This window comes from Crinia signifera, chromosome 2, assembly GCF_055691185.1.
Source record: "Crinia signifera chromosome 2, ASM5569118v1, whole genome shotgun sequence".
NCBI classification, from domain to species: Eukaryota; Metazoa; Chordata; class Amphibia; order Anura; family Myobatrachidae; genus Crinia; species Crinia signifera.
The window spans coordinates 329,902,956-329,926,684 of NC_139218.1; the positions used below are offsets into that span (position 1 = coordinate 329,902,956).

A 23,729-nucleotide genomic window follows, 5' to 3' on the forward strand; every position below is an offset into this window, starting at 1 on the left:
TGGGCTGTCTGCGGTGAAGTATGGCATCTTCATCAATAGGTGGACTTCTTATCTGGCATTGGTGCTGTGCATATCAGGCCTCATTCTGGTCCAAATGAAGGTACACCCTGGTGCGCTAAGTATCAATGTTCAGTATTTTGTCCATTCTTGTAATAGACGCCTGTCCAGAGCTATTGCTGCTGCTTCCAAGCTACTGCGCTCTCAGATGAATGACCCTCATAGCTAGCTACTGTATGGTAATGCTGTCCAAAGTCACCCTCCAGGTGGCTTTTATGGATACTTTTATATTCCAGTGTTTATGTACATTCGGTACTTGCTTAGTTTCATGGCAGCCGATATATCAGATGCGATATCGGCCGATATATCGGCCGATCCGATGCGATTTTTTTACCTGTTCATAATTCCACTATCCACTATGCATGGAGTTGATTTTATATAGTGTGGCGAGCCCAAAGCGTGGCGAGCGTAACGAGCCACACTATATAAAATCAACTCCGGCCGATATCGCATCCGATATATCGGCCCCCGTGAAACTAAACAAGTACCGTACATTCTGCCCAGGTCTTTCTTATCTAGAAGAACGATAGCATGTTCTCATTTTCTATTACAGTCTGTCTGGGTGGTCACGTGGCTGGCGGTAGTCATCCTCAATGTGGAAATGGGCCTGGCTGTGGGTGTAGTTTTCTCTATGATGACTGTGGTATGCCGGACACAAAGGTAAGCAATCCAGCAAATGAAGTATAGAAGGTAAAAGGTCCAATAATTTTAGCTTTTACTGAGATATAATCTATAACATGGAAAAATCAAACTGCAAAACGCATAGGGGTAAAATTACTAAAATGGGAGTTCTATTGTAGATGTGATGTTGCCCATAGCAACCAATCAAATTCTACTTATTATTTAGATAGCACGTTTTAGAAGATAATAGATCGATTCTGATTGGTTGCCATGGGCAACATCCCATTTTCAATAAAACTCCCATAAATGTACCCCTATTATAGGCATGTGACTGTATTTTCCAGTGGCTTAGCCAGAACTTTTGAGGGCCCCATAGCAAAAATCTTAAGAGGCCCCTGTCCCATTGCTTCTACAGCGATACCTCTCCACAGCAGCTGTTACGGTTATGCTACACTATAGTGCCCTAGTTCACATTATGTCACTTTGTAGAGTTACCAGTACACATTCTGCAACACAGTATTATCCCCAGTTCATACTATGCCACATTATAGTGCCATAGTCCAAATTATGCCACACTATAGTGCATTCACTCTATATTGTGCCACATTACAATGAGCAGGTCCATGGGCATGACTAGATATATTGCAAACCCCAATACTAAAGTTTATAAGGGCCACTATGTACCATCCAATAGTAAACAATGTATATAACACATGTAACTGACAGGTAAGGTGGTCCCCCACAGCAATAGACCCCATAGCAGTAGCACTTCCCGCACCTATGGCAGCTACGCCATTGGTCTTTTCCTTTCCGAGTGCTAATACCGTAAATTGTTAGTAGTTTCCAATATGTTCAAGTTTTCAAATATATATGGTGGTTCTTATTAATAATAGCAACACAGGACATTAATCTAGACCAAGCATGTCCAAACTATGGCCCTCCAGCTGTTGTGAAACTACAAGTCCCATCATGTTTTGCCACAGTATTGCTATTAGGGAATGCTAAAACAAAGCATGCTGGGATGTGTAGTTTCACAACAGCTGGAGGGCCACAGTTTGGACATGCCTGCTTCTAGAGAGATAACACATTAGCCTCATTTGGACCTAAAAAATAATGTGTTTTTTTTTCTATATTTAGAGCACAATGTTCCGTTCTGGGAAGAGCCATCAACACCGAAATATATAGGCCGGTGGAACAACATGATAAGGTACAGACAGACTTTCTGGCAAAAATCTACATTACAGGCTTATCGAGTACACTATTCCAGGGATAGGCAACCTACGGCACTCCAGCTGTTGTGGAACTACAAATCCAAGCATGATCTGCCCAGGTTTAGCTTGCCCTAACAGCAAAACTGTAGCAAAGCCTGCTTGGATCTGTAGATGCATCGTAGCTGGAGTGACACAGGTTGCCTTCAGCTGGGTGCACCCTGGGCGATATATAGTTAACGATTGGACAATATTGACATTGATAGCACTCATGCATGCATATTGTCCATTGTGTGCGGTCAATATCATTACCAATGTGCGCTGCCCCGGAAATCATTTTGGTGTGTATCCAATATACTATGCTCGTTGTCAGGAGGGGAGTTACATGCTCGTTGTTAGGGAAGGTTACATGCTCATTGTCATGCTCGTTGCTCATGACAGACGCTATAGGTCCTCTAGCTTCTGTCACCTCGGTGGTGGTGGCCATTTTTGGAGGGGTGTAAGGTTTCTGTCAGTACATGGACAGAGACTCTGAGCCCCTGATGTGCCGGTAAACCCCCCGCCTATAGCAGCTCCTTTTTTGGGGGGGCCTCACAGGTCCAGCGGGGTATAGTCGGCAGAGGGGAACATTTCTCTGGCTTGGCGCTTCTTCATCACACTTACCGGCTCTGTGTAGTGACGTCACTTATACACATAATGCCTGAAACAGTAACACTGTGTATATATACAACATCCACAGTAATAGCAAAACTTATACATAATGCTCACAGTAGTACTAGTTTTGCATATAATGCATATAAACACACTCACACTCAATCATCACTGTCCTTCCATCTGCCTGGAAATCTAGTCTGGCTGGCTGGATCTCCTCCTCTTCTCCCTCAGTCAGCAACCCTGGTCTGGACTCATGTAGACCCGCCCGCATTAGTAGGTGTAATGGGGTTCACAATCCCTATTATCTTGATTAGTCATCTTTAAAGTAAAGTAAAGTAAAGGGGTGCATTAATTACAGCCCTAATGGCAGTCCTGCCCACTCTCTGTGCATAATTTTGGGAGTGTGCTGTCTGCATCCCTTTTATAAGAGGTGAGTTGGCTGTAGGAGCAGATTGGGAACTAAAAGTAGCCCCGAAAACATTTTCATAAGTCGTCTCATGTGGACAGTACCAAACCAAATGGAGGTGGAACTAACCCCAAAATAGGCAGGATTAATACTTTACATCACTCTATCTGTGGAAGAGAAGGCTGGTGTTTACTGGACTGTGGTCCCACATAATTTTTTGTATGAGACCAATATTTCAAATATTTAGAAGGGAACCCCAGAGGTGCTTGTCACCGACCTGGATTTTTGGTCGCTTTATATCTCCCTTGTCAATCTAAATTGATTTTATGGGGGGAATTTACTAAAGAAAATTTGTAAAAAAATAGGTGTATTTGTATCCAGAAATACACTTATTTTTGACATTTACTATCCCAAAAATATGGCAATTCATATTCATATTGATGTGCTATCAATACGAATACGAATTGCCGTATTTTCGGGATTGTAAATGTAAAAAATAAGTGTATTTCTGGATACAAATACATCTATTTTTTTACAAATAGTAAATTCCCCCCTATCTTTCACTATGTACTGTACCATAGAAAATGCTCTTAGATGTTTGGATCCAGATCATATGATCCTTTCCTTTTTGTTCCTACCCCTGATTAAGTCAAACTGACTAAACGCGTTGGTATCTTCTTCCATAAAAATCTCTTAACCTGAACAAAAACGTGATTCTTATTCTGAACATATCTGGACATCAGATACATGAAGAGTGAATTTGTATTTTAAAATGTCATATTTTATTGTGCTGTTGAGCAGGGCCGGTGCAAGGCACCGGAGCGCCCCAGGCGAGTCGGGCTGGGGGCGCCCCGGTGCCGGGGTGGGGGGGTGGTGTGTGTGAGGTGTGGGGTGGTACCTGTCCTACCGGCGCTGTCTATTTCAATCTGGCGGCGGAGGCAGCGGGGGTCCCTGCAGTCTATTAAAAATCACGAGCGCTATCCGCCGGGCTATGCGGAAGCGCTTCTAGTGTGAAAACTCTGGCAGCACGCTGATTGGCTGAGATCAGCGTGCGCCGTGCTGCCAGAGTTTTCACACTAGAAGCGCTTCCGCATAGCCCGGCGGATAGCGCTCGTGATTTTTAATAGACTGCAGGGACCCCCGCTGCCTCCGCCGCCAGATTGAAATAGACAGCGCCGGTAGGACAGGTACCCGGGCGGCATTTTCCGCCCTCCAGTGGCCGGCGCCCTAGGCAAATGCCTAGGTTTGCCTAGTGGTGGCGCCGGCCCTGCTGTTGGGTGGTAATACATAATTAGCGCACTCCGATGTTCCCCTTTTTCTATTCTACTTTTACCTTCCCTCACTAACAGGAGGGATATATTGGAGGTGCAGCTTAGAATCTACTAGCGCAATTACTGAGACTACCTTTGTGGATCACGACATGTGTGTGGAAACCGTTGCTGTCCATATGCTTAGCAGCCTAATGGTCCTCTGACCTTTAAGCTGCTGTGATAAACAACTTACCTTCACATTTCACATAATGCCCCAGCACCCCCACTGAGACTGAACACAGACCCCAAAACCTCCATCAAGCAAATAAACACTCATTACCATCTCCCCAAAGATAACCTCTCCCAGTGGATGCCAGAAATACAGCAGAAATAGTAGCAAGCTGTATAGCACCCACTCCTGTATCTTTATCAGATGTCACAATGGATATAGATGGACGCCCGCCTTAGATGAGAATTTGTAGCATCAGATATTCTGCTCATGGAACAAAGGTTGTTTTTGTGGGAGACAGGAGGGGTATGGGGCCACTACTCTGGACTGGGCGACATCTTAAAAAAAAATCACTGGCTTACAGGTGGCCTCAAAGGTGCACCGGCCTACTGGGAATCTTCCCTATTGGGCCTTTTGCAACCGGGAATATTCCCTGTTGGGCCTATCATCTACAACTCTGCAATTAGGGCCTCCACTCCAGCTCTCCCCGCAGTGGATCTCTCCACTGCACTGGGTGAGCTTCCCCGATCAGCTCCTCCTGTAACAGTGCAGTCTGCACTCTGCTACCGCTTGTCTCCATTCTCTCAATGTGCCGCATCATCTCTTCTCACAGCGGAACAGGCCATGCCTCTCCTGCTTCCCACCCATCGCCAGCCAAACAAATGGATCCCTAGCATCCCACTCTCCAGGTATCCTAGTGCTCCACAAGTTACTGTCTCTTGGTTGCTAGCATTGCCTTGCAACTGGAGAAAGCAGAGTTTAACTCCCACAGTGCCAGTTCTGCAAAGACCACTAGGCAGTGTGAGCTTCATTAAATTATAGAAGAGGTTTCTGATGGGGATACCACATATATGTATATGTAAGGGTTGACAAAAATGCCAATAAAGGCATGGAAACATTGCTCAATCTTGTCACATGGTGTACGTTCTTATATTAGTTCAGAGTGTCACCTATATATTATTTTGTTGCATGCAAGCGCTGTACACCATTGTTGGGCTGCTGGCAGGCTTCTGGGAAATATATATGAATATGTGTTACATGTGAGTGTCGACTTTGGGATATATATATATATATATATATATATATATATATATATATAGAGGTATGTGTGGGCGGTGGCACTCGACGGAGAATAAAACACAGCAGCCAGGTGATCCCGACGTTTCGAGACCTCTAGGTCTCTTTATCAAAGGTGCAAATGAAGAAGTTCTTCATTTGCACCTTTGATAAAGAGACCTAGAGGTCTCGAAACGTCGGGATCACCTGGCTGCTGTGTTTTATTCTTCGTCGAGTGCCACCGCCTACACATACCTCTACATTTGTTGCAGTCTATCCAGGCTGCAAGTACGGGGGGCACCGCTTCAGCAATTATTCCCTTTGAGGGAGACACCCAGGCTTCATTTCGTTGGAGTGCCGGCTCAGGCTTCGTATATATATATATATATATATATATATATATATATAATCAGCAAGAGGAAGGAGCCCGTTAAGAGCCAATAAGAGAAACATTGTCCAAACAATAGAATATTTTAGCTGAATTTCCGGTTTCTGTAATCAAAGAACAAAAGATGTTTCCAACGCCAAATACTAAGGACTATTTCTTTTTGTTTTCTTCTCAGTGCTATGAAATCCCAGGTGTGAAGATCCTGTCCTATAACTCCCCAATTTACTACAGCAACAAGGACATCTTTAAGGAAACAATGAGCAGGATCGTGGGATTGACCCAGGAAAAGATACGGAAGAGAGAAAAAGCCCTAAAAGCCATGGAACAGGGCAGGAAAATGAGTATCACAGTTGTGGTAAGGTTAATTCCACGTGTAAGCACTTTATGTCCTACCTTGCAGTTCATGCTTAGTTGCATTATCAAAAAAACATCCCTTTCATTGTGAATGTGCATTCAGGTTTGGCTGCCAAATATTAAATATAGCAAGACATAATGATTTGAAGCACTTATCACAGATTGGGGTAGATGTATGAAGCAGTGGTAAGGGAGTAGAAGTGATAAAGTGTCTGGTACTCTACCACCGGCCAGTCAGCTCTTGACTGTTAAGTTACAGGGGCACTTTATCACTTCTCCCTTATCACTGCTTCATACATCTACCCCAGTGAGTACTACAGTTGGTGTAGTTGTCAACACTACTGCTTCAAACAGAAGTCTAAAGGCCCATACACACTGGGCGACTTTGAGCTGAAAGTCGCTCAAAACAGCAGGTTTGAGCGGCTTTCAGCTCAAAGCCACCCAGTGTGTATGGCCCGGCGATGAGCGGTGAGCGCTGCTGCTTGCTCCCGCAACATTGCCGGTAAAGCCGTTCATCTTCTTGTTATACCAGCAGTTGAGCGGCTTTCAGGACGGCTTTGCAATGCCGTCCTCCCCCCCTCCGTCGGTGCCGGGCAGGGGGAAAGCCGCTCAGTGTGTATGCATTGAGCGGCTTTCCCCGCAGCGATGAACGCTATCATCGCTGTCCATACATGATGGGCATAGTCGCCCAGTGTGTATGGACCTTAATACTGTCTAAAACATTGGGTCCACTTATGGATGTTCTCCATGTATTTTGGTGGGCTCTTCTTATGCCTAACTGACATCAAAATTAAATCGGGTGTGTTTGTGTGTGTGAGCATAGTTGTGCGCACATGGGTGTACAGGCACCCCCTAATGCTGTGCCCACCCTTATGAACACCTCCCTACCAACAATACCTTTTACCAAAGACTTTTGCTTTTTAGAACTGTATTCCATTGAAAGAAGCGCCCATCAATCAATTATGTGTGTTTTGCATTGTTACTTGTACCATATATCACTACATATCATTCATATATGTTTTTTTACTTTATTCGCATGTATTATTATACTGAGAGACATTTTATATTGTAGCGAGTACCAATAGATGATGGTAGACACGCCTGATTGGCGGTGTTAGACACACCCAATGGGCGGTGTTATATGTGGTGCTAGACTCACCCCTTTGATGGTGCACCCCCTAATAAAATGTGCTGCACACGCCTTTGTGTGTGAGTGTGTGTCGATGTGAATGAGAATATAGATTGTAATCTTCCCCTAGGGCAGGCACTGATGTGAACCATTATAATAGTCTCTGTAAATGCTGTAGAATATGTGTGCTATTTCAAAGTTACTTTTAATGACTGACACGGATTGCTATTGAGATAATGCGAATCAGCAATAACCAACTTTTAAAACTAAAAGGGAATTACAGTGCAATGATGGACAGATAATAAAAACAATGGAATCAGAATATATTGTTTTATATATTCTTATAAGATCAGTCACCTTCTAACAACTCAGTGCAATAATATAGATTAGCATGTAAAGTCCCCATACACTTGGTCAAGTGTATCAAGGCAGCTCCCTAGTGCCTTGATCACATGCGATATATAGTAAAGGGCAGTGGGTCCGAAAAATCCTTAGTGCAGTACTTCTGATATAGTGGCTCCGATCCGTTCCACACGGGGCAACGCACCGGATCGGAGGTAAAAAAACCATGCGATTTGCCACTTTTCATCCGATTTATGGGCCCAATGAGTCAAAATCGGAAGTATTTGTGCAAAATCCCCCACGTGTGTGGCCACCTTTACTCGTGTCAGACAATGTAGTGCAATATGCAAAGAGAAGACATACCGTACTGTAGCAGCTTCTTTCTATAAGATGTATTTTAAATTGTTTCGTAACTAAAACCCAATGTTCTAATAATTGTATTTTTTAGGACACAGGAATATCAAATCCAGTTTATCATGCAGACATGTGCAACATAAAAGCAAAAGAAGGTACAGAATACTTTTGCTAATTTGACGGATAAAATGTACTGTAACTGCATTGTGAGGAAATCCTCAAGTCATCTCCCTTTGCTAGAACCGAGAGCTCAGTCAATGTGTCCTAGTTACAGTTGGTCATGGGTATAATTGCAAGGAGTCAGTCATCAAAAAGGGCATGCATTTAGCATGCCAGCGAACAGGATGCCAGCAGTAAGTGTTGGAGCCGGAATCCTCACCAGCAGCCACAGAACTGGCACCAGAATCCCGACATGGCTAGAAATGCCAGATCCTGAATGCTGAAAGATGGAATAATAATTATGCTGGGGACACTTCTTGTTAGGCCGCGGGAGGGGGCGGGGGTAGATTTAGGTACCAAGGAGGAGGTCAGAGGGCTCTGGAGTGCTGTGGGCCTAGGTGCACTGGCTGCACCACCGGTGGTTCCACCTCTAGATGTGCAATGCCAGTAATGGAACACTGCATCAATATCAGTAATTGAATTTCTCTCACACTGTATGTCAAAAACAATTAGAATAATTTTTTTTGCAGTTTGTTACATTGCACTGCTCCACATTTTATATTTACACCTGCTCAAAAAATTCAATGTTTTGCAGTGAAATGTATTACAGTTTCATTATTTCATCGTCTTACAATCCTCAATAAATTCACTAATGGAGGAGAAAAATATATATATTTCTGTTTAAAATGGCAAAAAAATAATTTGGTCTTATTTAAAGGGAAATATTTATACAATCTGAACCTTGAGAGTATCAGTCATTTTTATGTATGAATAATTAACTTTAACGGTATAATTTACTTAAAATAGTTTTGTTATAGCCATTTGTTCATTTGGATCAATAATCACTAATGCAAAAACTTACATATGTCATGGCAGACACTGAAATCAAGTCCCTTATTATTGACTGCAGTGGGGTGATATTTATTGACATTACCGGCGCTCGTCTGTTTATACAAGTAAGTGGAAATTGATTTACATTGTCATCATCATCAACAATAATATTGTTCTCTATTTGTGAGGTTCCACAAATTTTCGCAGCTCTAAACAGAGTTACAAATCATACAAGATACAGAATGGACAATAAGTGTATCATCACTTAACCCTTTGAGTGCCAAGTGAATTTGTCAAAATAGGTGTGAAAATTGTCAAGCAAACGTTTTTATCATAATCATAATGACCTGTAATGTTTTCCTTATATAGCAAATAAAAAAAAATGTTTTATTTGAATTTATATAACAAATGTGAGGGACGCTGGCATTTTTTAGTGGATTTTTGCACATCTCTCACAGAGATGTTGGCACTTAAAGGGTTCCTTTGCATTTATTATTTTAAATGCCTTTTTTACTTATTAAGATCCAGACCTATTCATTATTTCAGTAACATAAGAGATTTTACTCATCTCTCCTAGTTACAAATGAGCCCCCAATAATTACCATATAGAAATTATGTGATTCTTCACATTCTGAAAATACCATTTTCCCCCCTGGAACCTGAGAGTGAAACTGGACACCATCCAGAGCTGGCATACAGTTCCCAAATTTCCTAACAAGCTGCAGTTTACACAGCAGTTTGTGAAGCAGTGGGATCTTTTCAGATCCCTCCCTGCTTGTTCCTCCTGTGCTGTAGTTGGATTTCCACTGGCAGCAAACATCCCAGAACTTACCCCTGCTGCCTTCAATCCCTGCCCCTATCTGCTCCTGCTGGTGCATGGAAGTGCTTGCCCCAGTAATTATAATGAAAAGGTTAATATATTATATATATATAATTTTATTTCTGGTTCTTATTACTCGGCCGGAATGCTCCACTTCATTGCTGAAGGAACATGCGCATATAAATAACCTGGCCAGGCCAATATTATCAGGAGACGGTAAGGGACAATGATCTCACTTCCCAGAAACTGTCTGTGCAGAAGTAGTATCTTATTATCTCTTATGTATCTTAGTAAGAGGCGAATGTTGAATGGCATTATTTTTAACAATTAACTCATGGAGAGTTGAAAATTAAACTATATCAAGTAGGGTTTTTTCCATCATGAATGAGCCCCCAAAACAGAGTTAGTAAATTTGATGTTGATGAGCAGATGAGAGACAAAGGATAGAGCAGGAGCTTACAGTCTAGAGCAGGAGTTCCTCAGGGCACACTAACAATACAGGTTTTAAGGGTAGCCATTCTTGAGCACAGGTAATCAGTTATTTTGATTTGACCATCTGTGCTCAAGTCTGGATATCACTAAATGCTGGACTGTTCTACCCTGTTCAAATCGCAAAAATTGCTTTATCTCCTTTTACCTTTTCTCCGCTATATCTCCAGTTTATCTCTTCTCCAAGCTTAATAAATCTGCCCCTCATTCACATAAGTGGGGTTGGAAATGTCATTTTGATCTACTGTATATTTATATAGGGAATTAGCATGTCATTCTGTACAAATGGTGATTTCATAAATTCATCCGGCAATAATGACCACATTCATATGTGCAGTCAATAGCAATAGCAGTGTACTCACTAAATTGTATGACTGTCCAGCCATCATCGTATTATTATATATTATATACCCATGACATTATGTTTGTGTTCTTCAGATGTGTGTTGAATGTCAGAAAGCCGGGATGCTTCTACTTCTAGCTGGATGTAATGGTGAGGGTTTGTCATTCTATAGATAATACATAACCATGGGTTGGGTAGAGAAAATGACAAATTTAGGTATTACAGGTCGAGTATCCCGTATCCGAATATCCGTTATCCGAATTATTCCGAAATACGGACATTCCAGAAAGTGAAAAAAAATTTTTTTTTTGCTAAAAACTCACTGGGGACATATGTAACAGCATCACTGGGGACATGATATGTAACTGGCACTATATATGTGTAAGACAATGATTGCTTGGCATTCAAATTCAGTGCTGAGATAGTACACACATTTTGTTTCACGTTTTGAAACCTTGTTTTTTGAACAATTAAAATATATTTGTGTGTATTTTATGTGGTAATAAAATATATTTGTGTGTATATTATGTGTTTATACAGCATAAATGCAAGATACTTCAAAATACATCATTGGAATATTAAAATATTCCGAAATACGGAATAATCCGTTATCCAAAATTCTCCTGGTCCCGAGCATTTTGGATACGGGATACTCAACCTGTACTTTATTTCATGTGAATTTATCATGGAATGTTAAATTAAAGGGTAACTTATACCCAGGTGATTCGTCACACTTTGAACTCCTCCTACAACATTAGCATATTTTTGTACAGCCTAATGTCATAGCTGCTTTGCTTTTTCCAAATCAGGCCGAAATCAGGAGCCTAAACACTGCCCAATTTGATATAGTTTTATTGTTCCGCATTAGAACATCATAGTTGTACATGTCCAGTAGAAATCAGGGTGACACTCCCTTCAGTGCATTGTTCAAATAGGAACTGAGAAGTCTGTTACTATACATATTACCTGTTATCTTCTCATTTACCTTCCAGCAAAAGTGCTTAGAACCTTGGTGTCCATTGGTATCATGGATCATCTGAGTAATCAGCAGGTGTTTGTGACTGTGCATGATGCTGCATGTTATGCTGAGCAAAATATGGTAAGAGGCTCTTTTATATATTAAGGTTCTCCTAAAGAAATGGACAGATATGCAGGAAAAGATGCATGCAAGAAAAGTGTGCTTACACAATATAATAATGTCAAAAAGTTTCATATTATGATTCAAAACTTGTCTACAATTATTCTATGCAACTCTTTTGAACAACGTAATGAAGTGAATTAAACATGGATAGCTGGGTGGGTACCTTTAGAGCATGTGACACGGGGAACCAATGATTAGGCTGGGTTTGGCTGCTTAGCTGAAATAATAGCTCAGGAAGAAGGAGGAGTCTTCCTCTTTTTCCTGAATGTTCCCCGCCCTCCCTTCCCAATTTTCTGACGGTTAGGGGTGGGTTAAGCGCGTTAGCTGTTAGGCGGGAAAGAACGGCAAGTTGATAGATTTTAAGGCGTTTATTAAGTTAGGTTTGCTGCGTATTTGGTTTGTTTCGGTGCGCTTGCCTCTCATTGGCTTAGGCCTTCGCTGGATCACCCGCTCGGGGACAGCGACCCCACCCGACTGGGTGGGCAGTCAATGCTGTAGGTTAAGTGGATACCGCTTGTTGTCTTAGGCCTATCTACGTATGCCAGTTTTGGGTGGAGTTAGTTACTAGCCGTTCTTTCTTGGCCATCATTTAAATTAATTAATAACCTAAATAAATTAGCTTAAAATTATTCTCAAAATAAATTCAGCTAACAAGTTTCTGCCAAACCTAAGTCTCCGTGTCTTTATTTCTTATATAGAAGTATAATTATTATGTTGTCATCAGGTACATGCAAAAGGTCACACACATCTGCTATTACAATGTTTAGTCACTGATAACACAGTGCATCATTTTCTGTAGCCAGGGCCGGATTAATGTCTGTGGGGGCCCTGGACAACAAACTTGTGGGGGCCCCTATCAATACAAGTGATAAAATAAAGGAGAATTTATCAATCAGCACTTATTATTTATTTACAGTTTCTTATATAGAGCAGCAGATTCCGTTGCGCTTTACAATAGTAGACAGTGATAAAACAGGGTGTGGTACAGGGGTCCGACAGTCGGGATCCCGACAGTCACCAGCCCGACTTTGACTGTGTTCAATCTATTAGAAAGAAGTTATAGGGCAAGATGTAATAGAATGAGATTTTTAGACTTTTGATATTTTTAGGGAAAAAAAGGCCAAATTAAGCTGTTTTGGGTAATTCACACATGTAAAAAGATGCAAATTGCCGTCCCTCCTTGGATCCAGCCATGTCTGTAGCCATCTATGCCCAAACCCGATTACACACAAAAGATGTCTGTAAAGGGCTCTGTACTGTAATTCAAAGAATTTCATTCATGATGGCAATATAACTTTAAATATGATGGTTATGTTTTATTTTGAAATTCAATAATACTGCTCTATGCTTTCTCAAATGTACTGTATTTTCTTTACAGGACAGCCTGACAAGTAAAAGCCCCATGGTGTGGGTGTAAGAATCTCATTGGCTGGAGGTCTGGAAAGACGAAACACAAGCCTTTGCTCTGAATGGACAGTTAGACTTGGAGATACAGAGCCGGGTTTTTTTTTTTGGTGTAAGCCCGATAAGTACTTTGGGATGAACCATCCGAACCCTTGGATAATTTGTATGGGGAACAAAGCAGAACTGTGTATTACCCTCAATGTGTAACATAATTAGGGATTATTTGCTGACTGATTCAGTAAGAGTAGTCGCATCTGAGACTGCTGCCTAATGTCTTGAATTAGTTTGCAAGGAGGTCACTGATTCTTATAATTGACAATCTTTCCATAATACATCTTATATATAACAGTCCATTCGGTATCTTGTTAAGGATTAAGGGCCTAACGTACCTTTGTGATAATGTTCACAGTAAGATTTATAACGCAGAATGATTGACAGAAAGTGATCATTGGGAGTGGAGGCTATAACGCCGGCATGTAATGGCTATTTCTGTGGTGCGTACATGTCTCCAGCAGGGATCATGTACATTTAGAAATATGGCACCAGTGTCGCTACTGCCAGGACCTGTTTGCACAACCATAGGCTCACTTGAGGAGGCAATGGGGGAAATTTACTAAGATGAGGGTTGTATTTCACATGGGCTATTGCTATGAGCAACCAATCAGATACTATCTATTATCTTCTAGAAGATGCTAAATAAATAAATATGAAGTAGATTCTGATTGGTTGCCCATAGCAACATCCCATGTAAAATACAACAAACATCTTAGTAAATTTCCCCCAATGTTCCTCATTATTGCGTCAGTTCTAAGGACTTTGCGATGGCTACAGTTGCATCTATATTCTTTATGGGCAGCAGCTTCACTTGTGATGATTAGCAAATCCGTAGCTCAGTGGTTTCCAAACTGTGTGCCGTGGCACCCTGGGGTGCCTCAGGACACTTGCAGAGGTGCCTTGGTTTGGTGTTCCAGGACCTATTCAAATTATTTATGGTCAATGTATCAAGCAAAAGCAGTGCTGGTGGCAGTGACATAACTATGGATTTTGCTCCCCTCCACCGTCTGCCGCCTGATGGTAGGATCCTCAAAAACTATCTGCTGTATGGGGGCAGCAATTTTTTGAAGGTCAGTTTTCAACAGCAGGAGGTCACGGCAAGAGAGGCGGCAGGTCCCGGCAGCGGCGTAACATAGACCCGCAGACCCCCGGCACCCATATTTTCTCAGCGTCTCCCAGCGACCGCGGGATCTGTGGCGCTATAGTTACACCACTGGCCGGTGGCCACCAATCATAAAAAATGTGGACAAGCAGAAGCAAATCTGGTCCCCCACCAAATAACTAGCCCTAATGATGACAATTCATTTATTTGAATACATTTTTCCTGAATTTCTTAATAAGAAACATTTTGCCTAGGGTAGCCTTTAAAAATATTTGATGCTCTAAGGTGAAAATTTGCAGTTAGATGGGCATATGCGTACAAAAATGGGTTAGGCCCTTTGGAGCAGATTCAGCAACAAGCAGGGCTATTTTTGTGCAGGCTCTAGCAGGAACTGTGGCCCTTATTCTAGCTCACTCTTTCTGGAGCCTGCACAAAAATAGCCCTGGCAACAAGTGATATTCTTGTTATCACTCCTTAAAAATGATAAATGGCGCTCCAGCCAACCAGCTCCCAACAGTGATGTGTTTGAAAAATGCCATTTAGGAGCTGATTGTCAGGAACACAATTTATCATGCGTCTCGAGTGTTAATATAACTTTTTGATACATTTGCCTTTTAGTTGCTAACACTGTGATACATTTCAGTTGACTGCTGCTGGACAGGTTTATCTACTCACCTCATTTGCAGGGCAATATGCAACCATTGATGTGATTTGATATTATAATTTATTTTGTCTAGTTATTTTCAATTGGAGATGTCATACTGTATTATTGCCAAGCTAAAAATAAATATCTGTAGATTTCAGAAGCTATACATTTATATATATGGGAGTGTCTGTGTTTTATTGCTACATTTTATTGTAATGGTAAAAGTGATCTAGTCATTACCAAGTGTGATGTGTGCAGGATACAGTGTTGGTCAGATACTGTGCAAGATACAGTGTTTATCAGATACAGTGCAGGATACAGTGGGGCAGATGTATCATAGCAGCGCTTATCGCGCCGCTATGATACTTTCTGCTTCGCCTCAATAGCGAGGCGAAGCAGGAAGGGACATCGACAAGATGTATTAACATCTTGTCTGCCGAAGCGGGGGAGCGTTAACTCCCCCCTTCAGCGATGTCCCTTTCTGGAGATAGCGCATCAGTTAATACTGATGCGCTATCTCCTGTCCCCCGGCCGGCCGCACTGGGCATGCGCGGGATCTCGCTGTTCACGCGAGATCCCCAGCGCAGCCCAGACCTAACAGCAGGGACAGCGCTGTCCCTGCTGTTTAGATAGGGCTTCGCCAGCCTGATGCTGGCGAAGCCAAACCTGGCTTCGTGCGGAACGGTCAGCGATGCTGACCGTTCATACATTCGGCCTGCTATCATTTTGATAGCAGCGCCGATATGGACAGGGGCGCATAGCACCCCTGTCCATTACCGCATCCCGGCACGATCATACATGGGGGAGAAGCGGTATCAGTGCACATAACGTGCGCTGATACCCCTTCTCCCCCATAACGACGGATCATACATCTGCCCCAGTGTCGGTTACAGTGTGCTTCGGCAACTGGGCCAGATAAAATGGAGATTGATAAACATTTTTCAGACACAGTTTGTGACATGGCAGTTAGGAGCTGGTTGGCTGGCTGTTTATCATTCTCCATTTTAACACTTTAGAAGCTTAGTGCATCTGGCCCACATTGAGGGATAAAATGTGGGTTGATTTTGGTGCAGGTCAGATACAGTGTGTCATATAGGGCCTTATTTTAGTTCACTCTTTCTGACAAAATCCTTCTTAGATGGGCAAAACCATGTGCACTGCAGGTGGGGCAGATGTAACTTGTGCAGATATAATTAGATTTGGGTGGGGTTTTACTTCAAAGTGAGATCTATATTGCAGTGTAAAAATAAAGCAGCCAGTATTTTCCCTTCACAGAAACAAAATTACTCACCCAAATCTAATTCTCTCTGCACATTTTACATCTGCCCCCCTGCACTGCACATGGTTTTGTCCATCTAAGAAGGATTTTGTCAGAAAGAGTGAACCAAAATAAGGCCCATAGTGAGGTTTGGATACAGTGTAGGTTGGATACAGTATTGGTTGGATACAGTGTTGGGTGGATACAATATTGGTTGGATACAGTGTGGGTTGGATACAATGCGGGATACCGTAAAGGTTGGATACATTTCAGATTAGATATAGTTTGGGATACATTGCGGGTTGGATACAGTGTGGGTTGGCTACAGTGTGGGATATAGATTGTGGGTTGGATACAGTGTGGGATATAGGGCAGTTTGGATCCAGTACGGGATTCAGTGCAGATTAGGGGCCAGATTCTCTAAGATTCAAAAGTGATAAAATGGAGAGTGATAAACAGCCAGCCAATCAGCTGCTGCCTGACATTTTTCAAACACAGTCTGTGACATGGCAGGTAGGAGCTGATTGGCTGGCTGTTTATCACTCTCCATTTTATCACTTTTGAAGCTTAGAGAATCTGGCCCTAGATACAGAGCGCAGGCTGCCATCAGGGCGGTACTATAGGGACTATTGTCCCGGGCCCTTCCTCTCTGAAGAGGGTAGGGCCCGGTCCACTCTACCCTTAAGCACTTCACACCACCGTAGCCACATTCTGTACTCTGCTTCAGGCCACAGGTTGGCCTTTGGCCACCGTACACAGCAACTTCCATCACATAGACCCACGCGCCCCCTGCTGCCCGCCGCCCCATGGCAACAAGCATGAAACCACTGGCAACCAACATGAAACCACTGGCAAAGAGCATGTAACTCCCAGGCAATGAGACATAACCTCTGGCAACAAGCATGTCCCCACTGACAGCGAGCAAGAATCTTCTGGCAACAAGCATGTAACTCCTAGTAACGAGCACATAGATAAGCCTCAGTTATGTGGCATAATATGTAATAGTCATTATGGTGTGCGGCATAAAATGTAATGAGCATTACACTGTGGCATAATTTGTAATGGACATTATGGTATGCGGCATAATATGTAATGGGCATTATGGTGTGTGGCTTAATATGTAATGGGCATTACAGTATGTTGTATCATATGTATTGTAATGTGTCCTGCGATTTTCCTCCCTTTTCAGTATCCTAGTATGCAGTCCCTGGGTCGACAATGTCAACAATGTCTAGTCCCTAGGTTGACCACTAATGGTCGACAGTGTCTAGGTCAGCACCTAAGAATGGTCTACATACCCTAGGTCGACATAGTCCAGGCATGTCCAAACTATGGCCCTCCAGCTGTTGTGAAACTACATGTCCTTGCCACAGTTTTGCTATTATAGAATGCTAAAACAATGGCAAGGCATGCTGGGATGTTAGTTTCACAACAGCTGGAGGGCCACAGTTTGAACATGCCTGACATAGACAGAAGGTCGACACAAGCTTAATGTTGACATGGACGTATCGACATGAACAAGGTCCACATGGGTTTTTCAAGTTTTTTCTTTAAAAAGGTGGGTTTTCATACTTTACTATCCAAGTGGACATAGAATGAGAATATAATAGTGTGCCAAGTGCAGAGAGGCACTGCGCCCAAAATAATGGGAAGCGCAGCGAGCCATGTAAGGGGACATGGTACATAGTATAGAAATCCTACTGACTTTATTCACTATATAGTGACACCAAACACTGATGAAGATTAACAGCAAGTAATATTTCCTACCACAAGAGGGCAGGCTTTCAATTTTAATCAGTCTAAAAATAATGTCCTGGAATCGTTAAGTGGGTAACTTTAGAGAATATGATACATATATATCGCTGAGATAGTAAAGCATTTTGGCAAATTAAAAATATCTAAGGTAATTTAAGGTCATAGCAAGCTTTGAAGTGCCAGGGCTCCTCAAGTATTATAATGTAAAAAGATGGCTGCAACATCATAAAATATTGTTAATGCTAAGAAAGCAAGACCATGAATTAATTCTGATTTAAATAAATATATGCAGATTAGCAAAATCAATTACTTAATTCTATAAATAATTATTGGCTCTTGTTGATCCTAAAATGAATTCATACTCTAGAGTTTACAATTAGTGATATAATCTGCTGTAAATTCCACACAATAAATACTGTAATTGTCACGTTATTCTCGAGGACCAAGTGGATACAGATCATACACAAACAATGGCGTAGTAGACCCAGAGAATATTGGTGGTCATCACCAATTTACAATTTTTTTTAATGAATGAATAAACTTTTTTACCCTACAATAAGTTAATAATCCTTTGAGCGGCAACATATCTTTGAGAGATGTTCAAAATATTTGCTAAAAATGCCAGCGTCGCTCACATTTGTTATATAAATGTAAAAAAAAAAAAATGTTGTGTAATAAAATTATATTTCCTATACAAGGTAAACATTACAGTGAATAAAACTGCCAATTTTCACACCTATTTTGACAAATTCACTGAAAGGGTTAATAAATATAAAGTTTCTATATTACACAACACACTTCTGCAGTAACTATTAACCTTTTCAGGAACAAATTTCTTATTTTAGAAATATATATATCTTAAATATATTTTATTGGAAAGGTAATATATTTTAAATAACATTTATTTTCTATATTGACTGATTTAGTTAAAAATTTATATTCAAACTTCAAAAAGTTAACTAACTGTTGTGTTAAAGGCTGGGTTTGTAAAATGACAGTTAGCAGCAGATGGTTGGTCATGTATCGGAATCTGTAAAACCATTCATATTCTTGTCTTTTAATGAGTCCTTTGGCATTAATCCTTTTGTTATATAGCATCACCTCTGTGTATGACCTTATCAACATGCAGTAGCAGCAGTAGCAGGTATGTATGTTTTTCGTATGGTGTTCGGCCAGGCGGCATTAAGCTGCTCACTAATCTGCGAACGACTGCTGCTTAGCCTAGCGGTACTGAATTACCCCATACTTTTATACTGTACATCTTTACTTTAAGCCTAACAGAATATTCAGCCTGCTCATATTCCAATATTTGTGCCACTTCATTATTTTGATAGGAACGTGAAAAAAGCTAGGACCCATGGTTTAGTTTTATGCTAGCACGGCATATGCTTAATAATATTAGGCAGGGTTGCCTACCCTACTGAAATGCCTGGGAGGCTCCCGAAAATCGGTTTCCCCTACCAGCCTCTCGGAAAGGTGGGCAACCCTCACGAATACCGGCAATCCCCTCACGCACCAACCCCCCCCCCCGCAGCAGTGTTGATTCCCCACGCTTTTCGGGGGGGGGGGGGAATCAAATTGCATCATGTATCCCCGCTCCCTCCTCAAAGACCATTGAATTGTGGGATTTGCAGTACTGGGGGGTGGGGCTTGATGTCTACATCGGGCCCCGCCCCCAAATTGCTACTGACAGTCTCCTTTCCGGGCTTCTCCCAGAGAGACTTTAAAAGTAGGCAACCCTTATATTAGGTAATGTCTGTGAGATCAGTGGTGTATCTGTAATACAGTAGGTGCAGGGTGCCCATAACACAACCTGATCCCATTTAGTATACAACTGCTGCAGAACCCTCCTTCAATGTTGCTCAAGTCAATGGGAATCAGCTAATTTTCTTATAGACAGCACAGGGGCAGAATCTACCAGCAACTGTGCCACATGAGCCCTCTCCTCTCTTGTTCCACCCTCTGGTTGGCACACAGATTTGTGAAAGTTCCCTCACTCCTTGTGATTAGGCCAAGCTTCCAGCTCCAGGGAATTGATGACACAATTTGCAGTGATCTCCATATTGGCTGTTATGAAGCCATTCTCATTCTCACACTCTCCACAACTCTCACCCATACCTTCTGGAGGGCATAATTTAAAAGTATTAAAGTACTGATGTGTCCTCATACACCTAGGGTGACATTTAATGGGATGAGATTGCTAGACTTGCGATTTTTATAAAAAAAAAACCACCAGAATTGACAAGTTTTTCCAAAATTGGCAACTCAATAGGATCCAAATTGCGGTAAAAAAAATGCACTTTTCTGCGATAATCTCACATTCTGACCTGTAGATTTTTGAACACACTTCAATTTGCATCCAGATGTTTTCCCATTAAAGTATACAACTCGCAAATTTAATAGGATGTGATTTTGTAAAAACGTTACCAAAAATCGCAACACAAGTAGACCATGTTCTCACAGACGATTTCGACAGAACCATGTACAGACCAGTGTTACTCTTGGAGTGGTCCTCGTTCCAAAAATAGGAGGCGGACCTAGGGTCCCCCATATTTTGGAACCAGGAGCAGGCTCCAACAGTCCGAGGCATCATGCCACAGCCGGGGGACACTTTTAATGGGGGAGTGGAGATGCTTTCAGCCAGGCAGTGCTTCTATAGCAGGATGACAGTGGGGATACCTGCTTTCATTAGTGCGGAGGAAGCTGACTCACCCCTCAGTCAGTGTGAGGGGTCAACTCACCCCGCAGTCAGTGCAGGGTAAATCTGCAGCAGAGAGTCGCCACTGTAAACTGGTGTCAAATTAGTGTATGTATTAAAGTTATACTTTTCTCTGTGTGTTTTTATTTGAACAGTCTTTTTACAGGTGAACTACAAGTCCAAGGAGGCCCAGTAATGCCCCACATGCTGGGACTTGTGGTTTGCCACATCTCAGCATGTGGGGGAGGCCTGTTGGGACTTGTAGTTCAACTGTGAAAAGTATTTTTTTTATTGTTTTACATGTATCAGCCTGGTGTCCACCGCGGTGGCGTTAACAATGGGGGTGCATATAACATACTAATCACCCATCAGGATGATTGTACAATGAAATCATCATTTTGATCACATCGATTGCATCGCATAGCATGCGATCTGGTCGCATGTGATGCAATGCGATCAATGGGATCAAAACGATGTAATAAGATTAAAATCGTGGGCGCCGTGCTAGGAAACAAGTACTCATTGCACATGTCTAAAAATTTGCACATTATCATTACTAAAAAATCAAATATTCCTTGCATTTGCACTTTATATGGTCCCTGTTTGAGGCATACTAGGAACAGACAGCCCCCCCCCCCCCCAATTTCCCTTGTAAGGCTCAACTTGCATTAAGTACCAGCATTTCCCCAAAAACGGTCACGCATTGTATTAATAAAATGTACTTATTTTAATGTAAAATCAGTCCAATCTCCATATGATTTTTATTTTGTTGATCAATTTATTATCAGTCAGCGCTGCTTTTCTCCTTTTTCTTTGGTAGCATATTTTTCATCCAAATTTGATCCTTAGTTGCGATGCGTTGTGACAAAACCGCTTCATGATACTGCACTACTGAATAATTTGCATATCTGTGTACGAATGAGTCTAAGGGCCTTATTTTGGTTCATTCTTTCTGACAAAATCCTTCTTAGATGGACAAAACCATGTGCACTGCAGGGGGGGCAGATGTAACATGTGCAGAGAGAATTAGATTTGGGTGAGTTATTTTGTATCTGTGCAGGGAAAATACTGACTGCTTTATTTTTACACTGCAATATAGATCTCACTTTGAGGTAAAACCCCACCCAAATCTAATTCTCTCTGCACAAGTAACACCTGCCCCACCTGCAGTGCACATGGTTTTGTCCATCTAAGAAGGATTTTGTCAGAAAGAATGAACCAAAATAAGGCCCTAAATCTGTATACGGAGCATAACAGGAAAAAAAAGCCTTGACCGCTGTATCATAGCACTTTGTATACAGGTTCAGACTAAGTTACACAAAGATATACAAGTGAAGCCTATCAATCACTGTAATTTCGTGAAGCAGTTTTTTGGTGATCTGTGATATGTCTAAGATACAATAGGACCTTGTCACACCAAGAAAAGGGCTGTTTGGCAGCTAAAGTGTTTGAGGACACAGCTAGATGCCTCCTCATGCAAGATATCTAGCCAGGTCCCATGCAACTCTGCTCAGTTGCTCCACAGATATACAGTACAAGTGTCATATAGCAAATTAATAAGCCCCTGGTGCGGCCTAGTTGCTTTGTGTTGCATTTCGGCAAAAATAAGCCAAGCATTAGAAGATTTACTAGCGACCTGGCATGCCAAGAAGGCTGCTTGGCGTGACTGCAGCAAAGATGCATGAAGACAAATGTGTACAGTATGTGAGATATCTTACTAATATTGCTATAGTGTTCAAAAAAACATAAGTTACATAAATCATTAATGACACAGAATTCAGTTGTGTAAATATTTCATAAAAAAATTTATTGCATGGAAAACAACTTACTGTACAGTACACTAATACAAAACAAAAAAGATAGAAACATCTAAACAGAAACTTAGACTATAATAATGCAACTATAGTTTTTTTTCCCTGCAATCCATAAAAACTTAATTTTTTCAACATTTTTGAGAACATGCCCTTTCATTTTCTAACACAATATGTTACAGAGGCACATCGCCATTAAAGAAACAATATGAACATATACAGTATATTATCAATAAATAATATATTTTACAAAGTATGTTTACATAAGCGTATTTGCCCATGGGTAAATCCCACTCCGGAGGAAAACTAGAGCAGCCAGAGAGCGCATTGTTCCCTGTGTTCTATTTCAGTTTGCCCTCAGGAGCCATGTCTGTTCTCCTAGTGTGAGTGGGAGGAATCTTTAAAATCAAACACAGACAATTCAGCTCCTGTGTATAAGCAATATTGATGAATATGTAAGCCCCAGAAGGAAGGGGTTAATCAGTGCCGCCGAGTGCGCCCAGGATTGGAGGGGAGAGTAGAGGAAGAGGCGGTGGCAGGGAGCAGGAAACGGAGACTCACGTGGGAAGCGAGGTGGAAGGGTGAAGAGGGAGAGAGCCCAGCTGCAGCACGCGGTCCCCGGCGTGGAGTGGAGCGCCCGCCGCTGGGCAAGGAGACGGAGAAGCGGACGACGTCAGCGGTGACCCCCGCCGACCTCCAGGTAGAGACGCGGCGCTCGGAGATTGCCGCATCCAGGTAGGACGGGCAGCAGCGCGCCGGTGACCCCCGCCGACCTGGGGGAGAAACTGCCGCACAGAGCCGGAGGGAGCGCGGAGAGGTCTGTGACCCCCGCTGACCTCCCTGTCCATCAGCCGCGCCGGCCACGCCACCTAGAGAGGGAAGAATCCCTCAGGGTCCGGCACTGACCAGCCGCATACACAGCGTGGCAGTAGCCGGGACCCCCACTGACCTCACCAGCAGCCCAGGCCACCAGCAGAGGCCCTGGAGAGAGTGTCCCAGGCCACCAGCAGCCCAGGCCACCAGCAGAGGCCGTGGAGAGAGTGTCCCAGGCCACCAGCAGCCCAGGCCACCAGTAGAGGCCCATTGAGAACCGCACCAGACCACCAGCAGACCCCCCACCAGGTGCCGGTATCGTACCAGAGGGAGAAAGGAGTACAGCGGGGAGAACTG

General features: G+C 42.4%; 1 protein-coding gene across 1 annotated transcript in view; it reads left to right on the forward strand.

Moving 5' to 3' along the window:
* The window catches only part of LOC146057753 (solute carrier family 26 member 10-like), a 68,041-nt gene extending 52,845 nt beyond the window's left edge, over positions 1-15,196 (forward strand). Inside the window, exons 11-18 of the mRNA XM_083169402.1 lie at positions 611-717; positions 1,816-1,885; positions 6,045-6,224; positions 8,143-8,203; positions 9,084-9,163; positions 10,786-10,840; positions 11,683-11,789; positions 13,210-15,196. Coding sequence (XP_083025528.1) covers positions 611-717; positions 1,816-1,885; positions 6,045-6,224; positions 8,143-8,203; positions 9,084-9,163; positions 10,786-10,840; positions 11,683-11,789; positions 13,210-13,248 — 699 coding nt within the window. The 3' untranslated portion in view covers positions 13,249-15,196. The remainder of the gene's footprint in view (positions 1-610; positions 718-1,815; positions 1,886-6,044; positions 6,225-8,142; positions 8,204-9,083; positions 9,164-10,785; positions 10,841-11,682; positions 11,790-13,209) is intronic.
* The last annotated feature ends 8,533 nt before the right edge of the window (positions 15,197-23,729 follow it).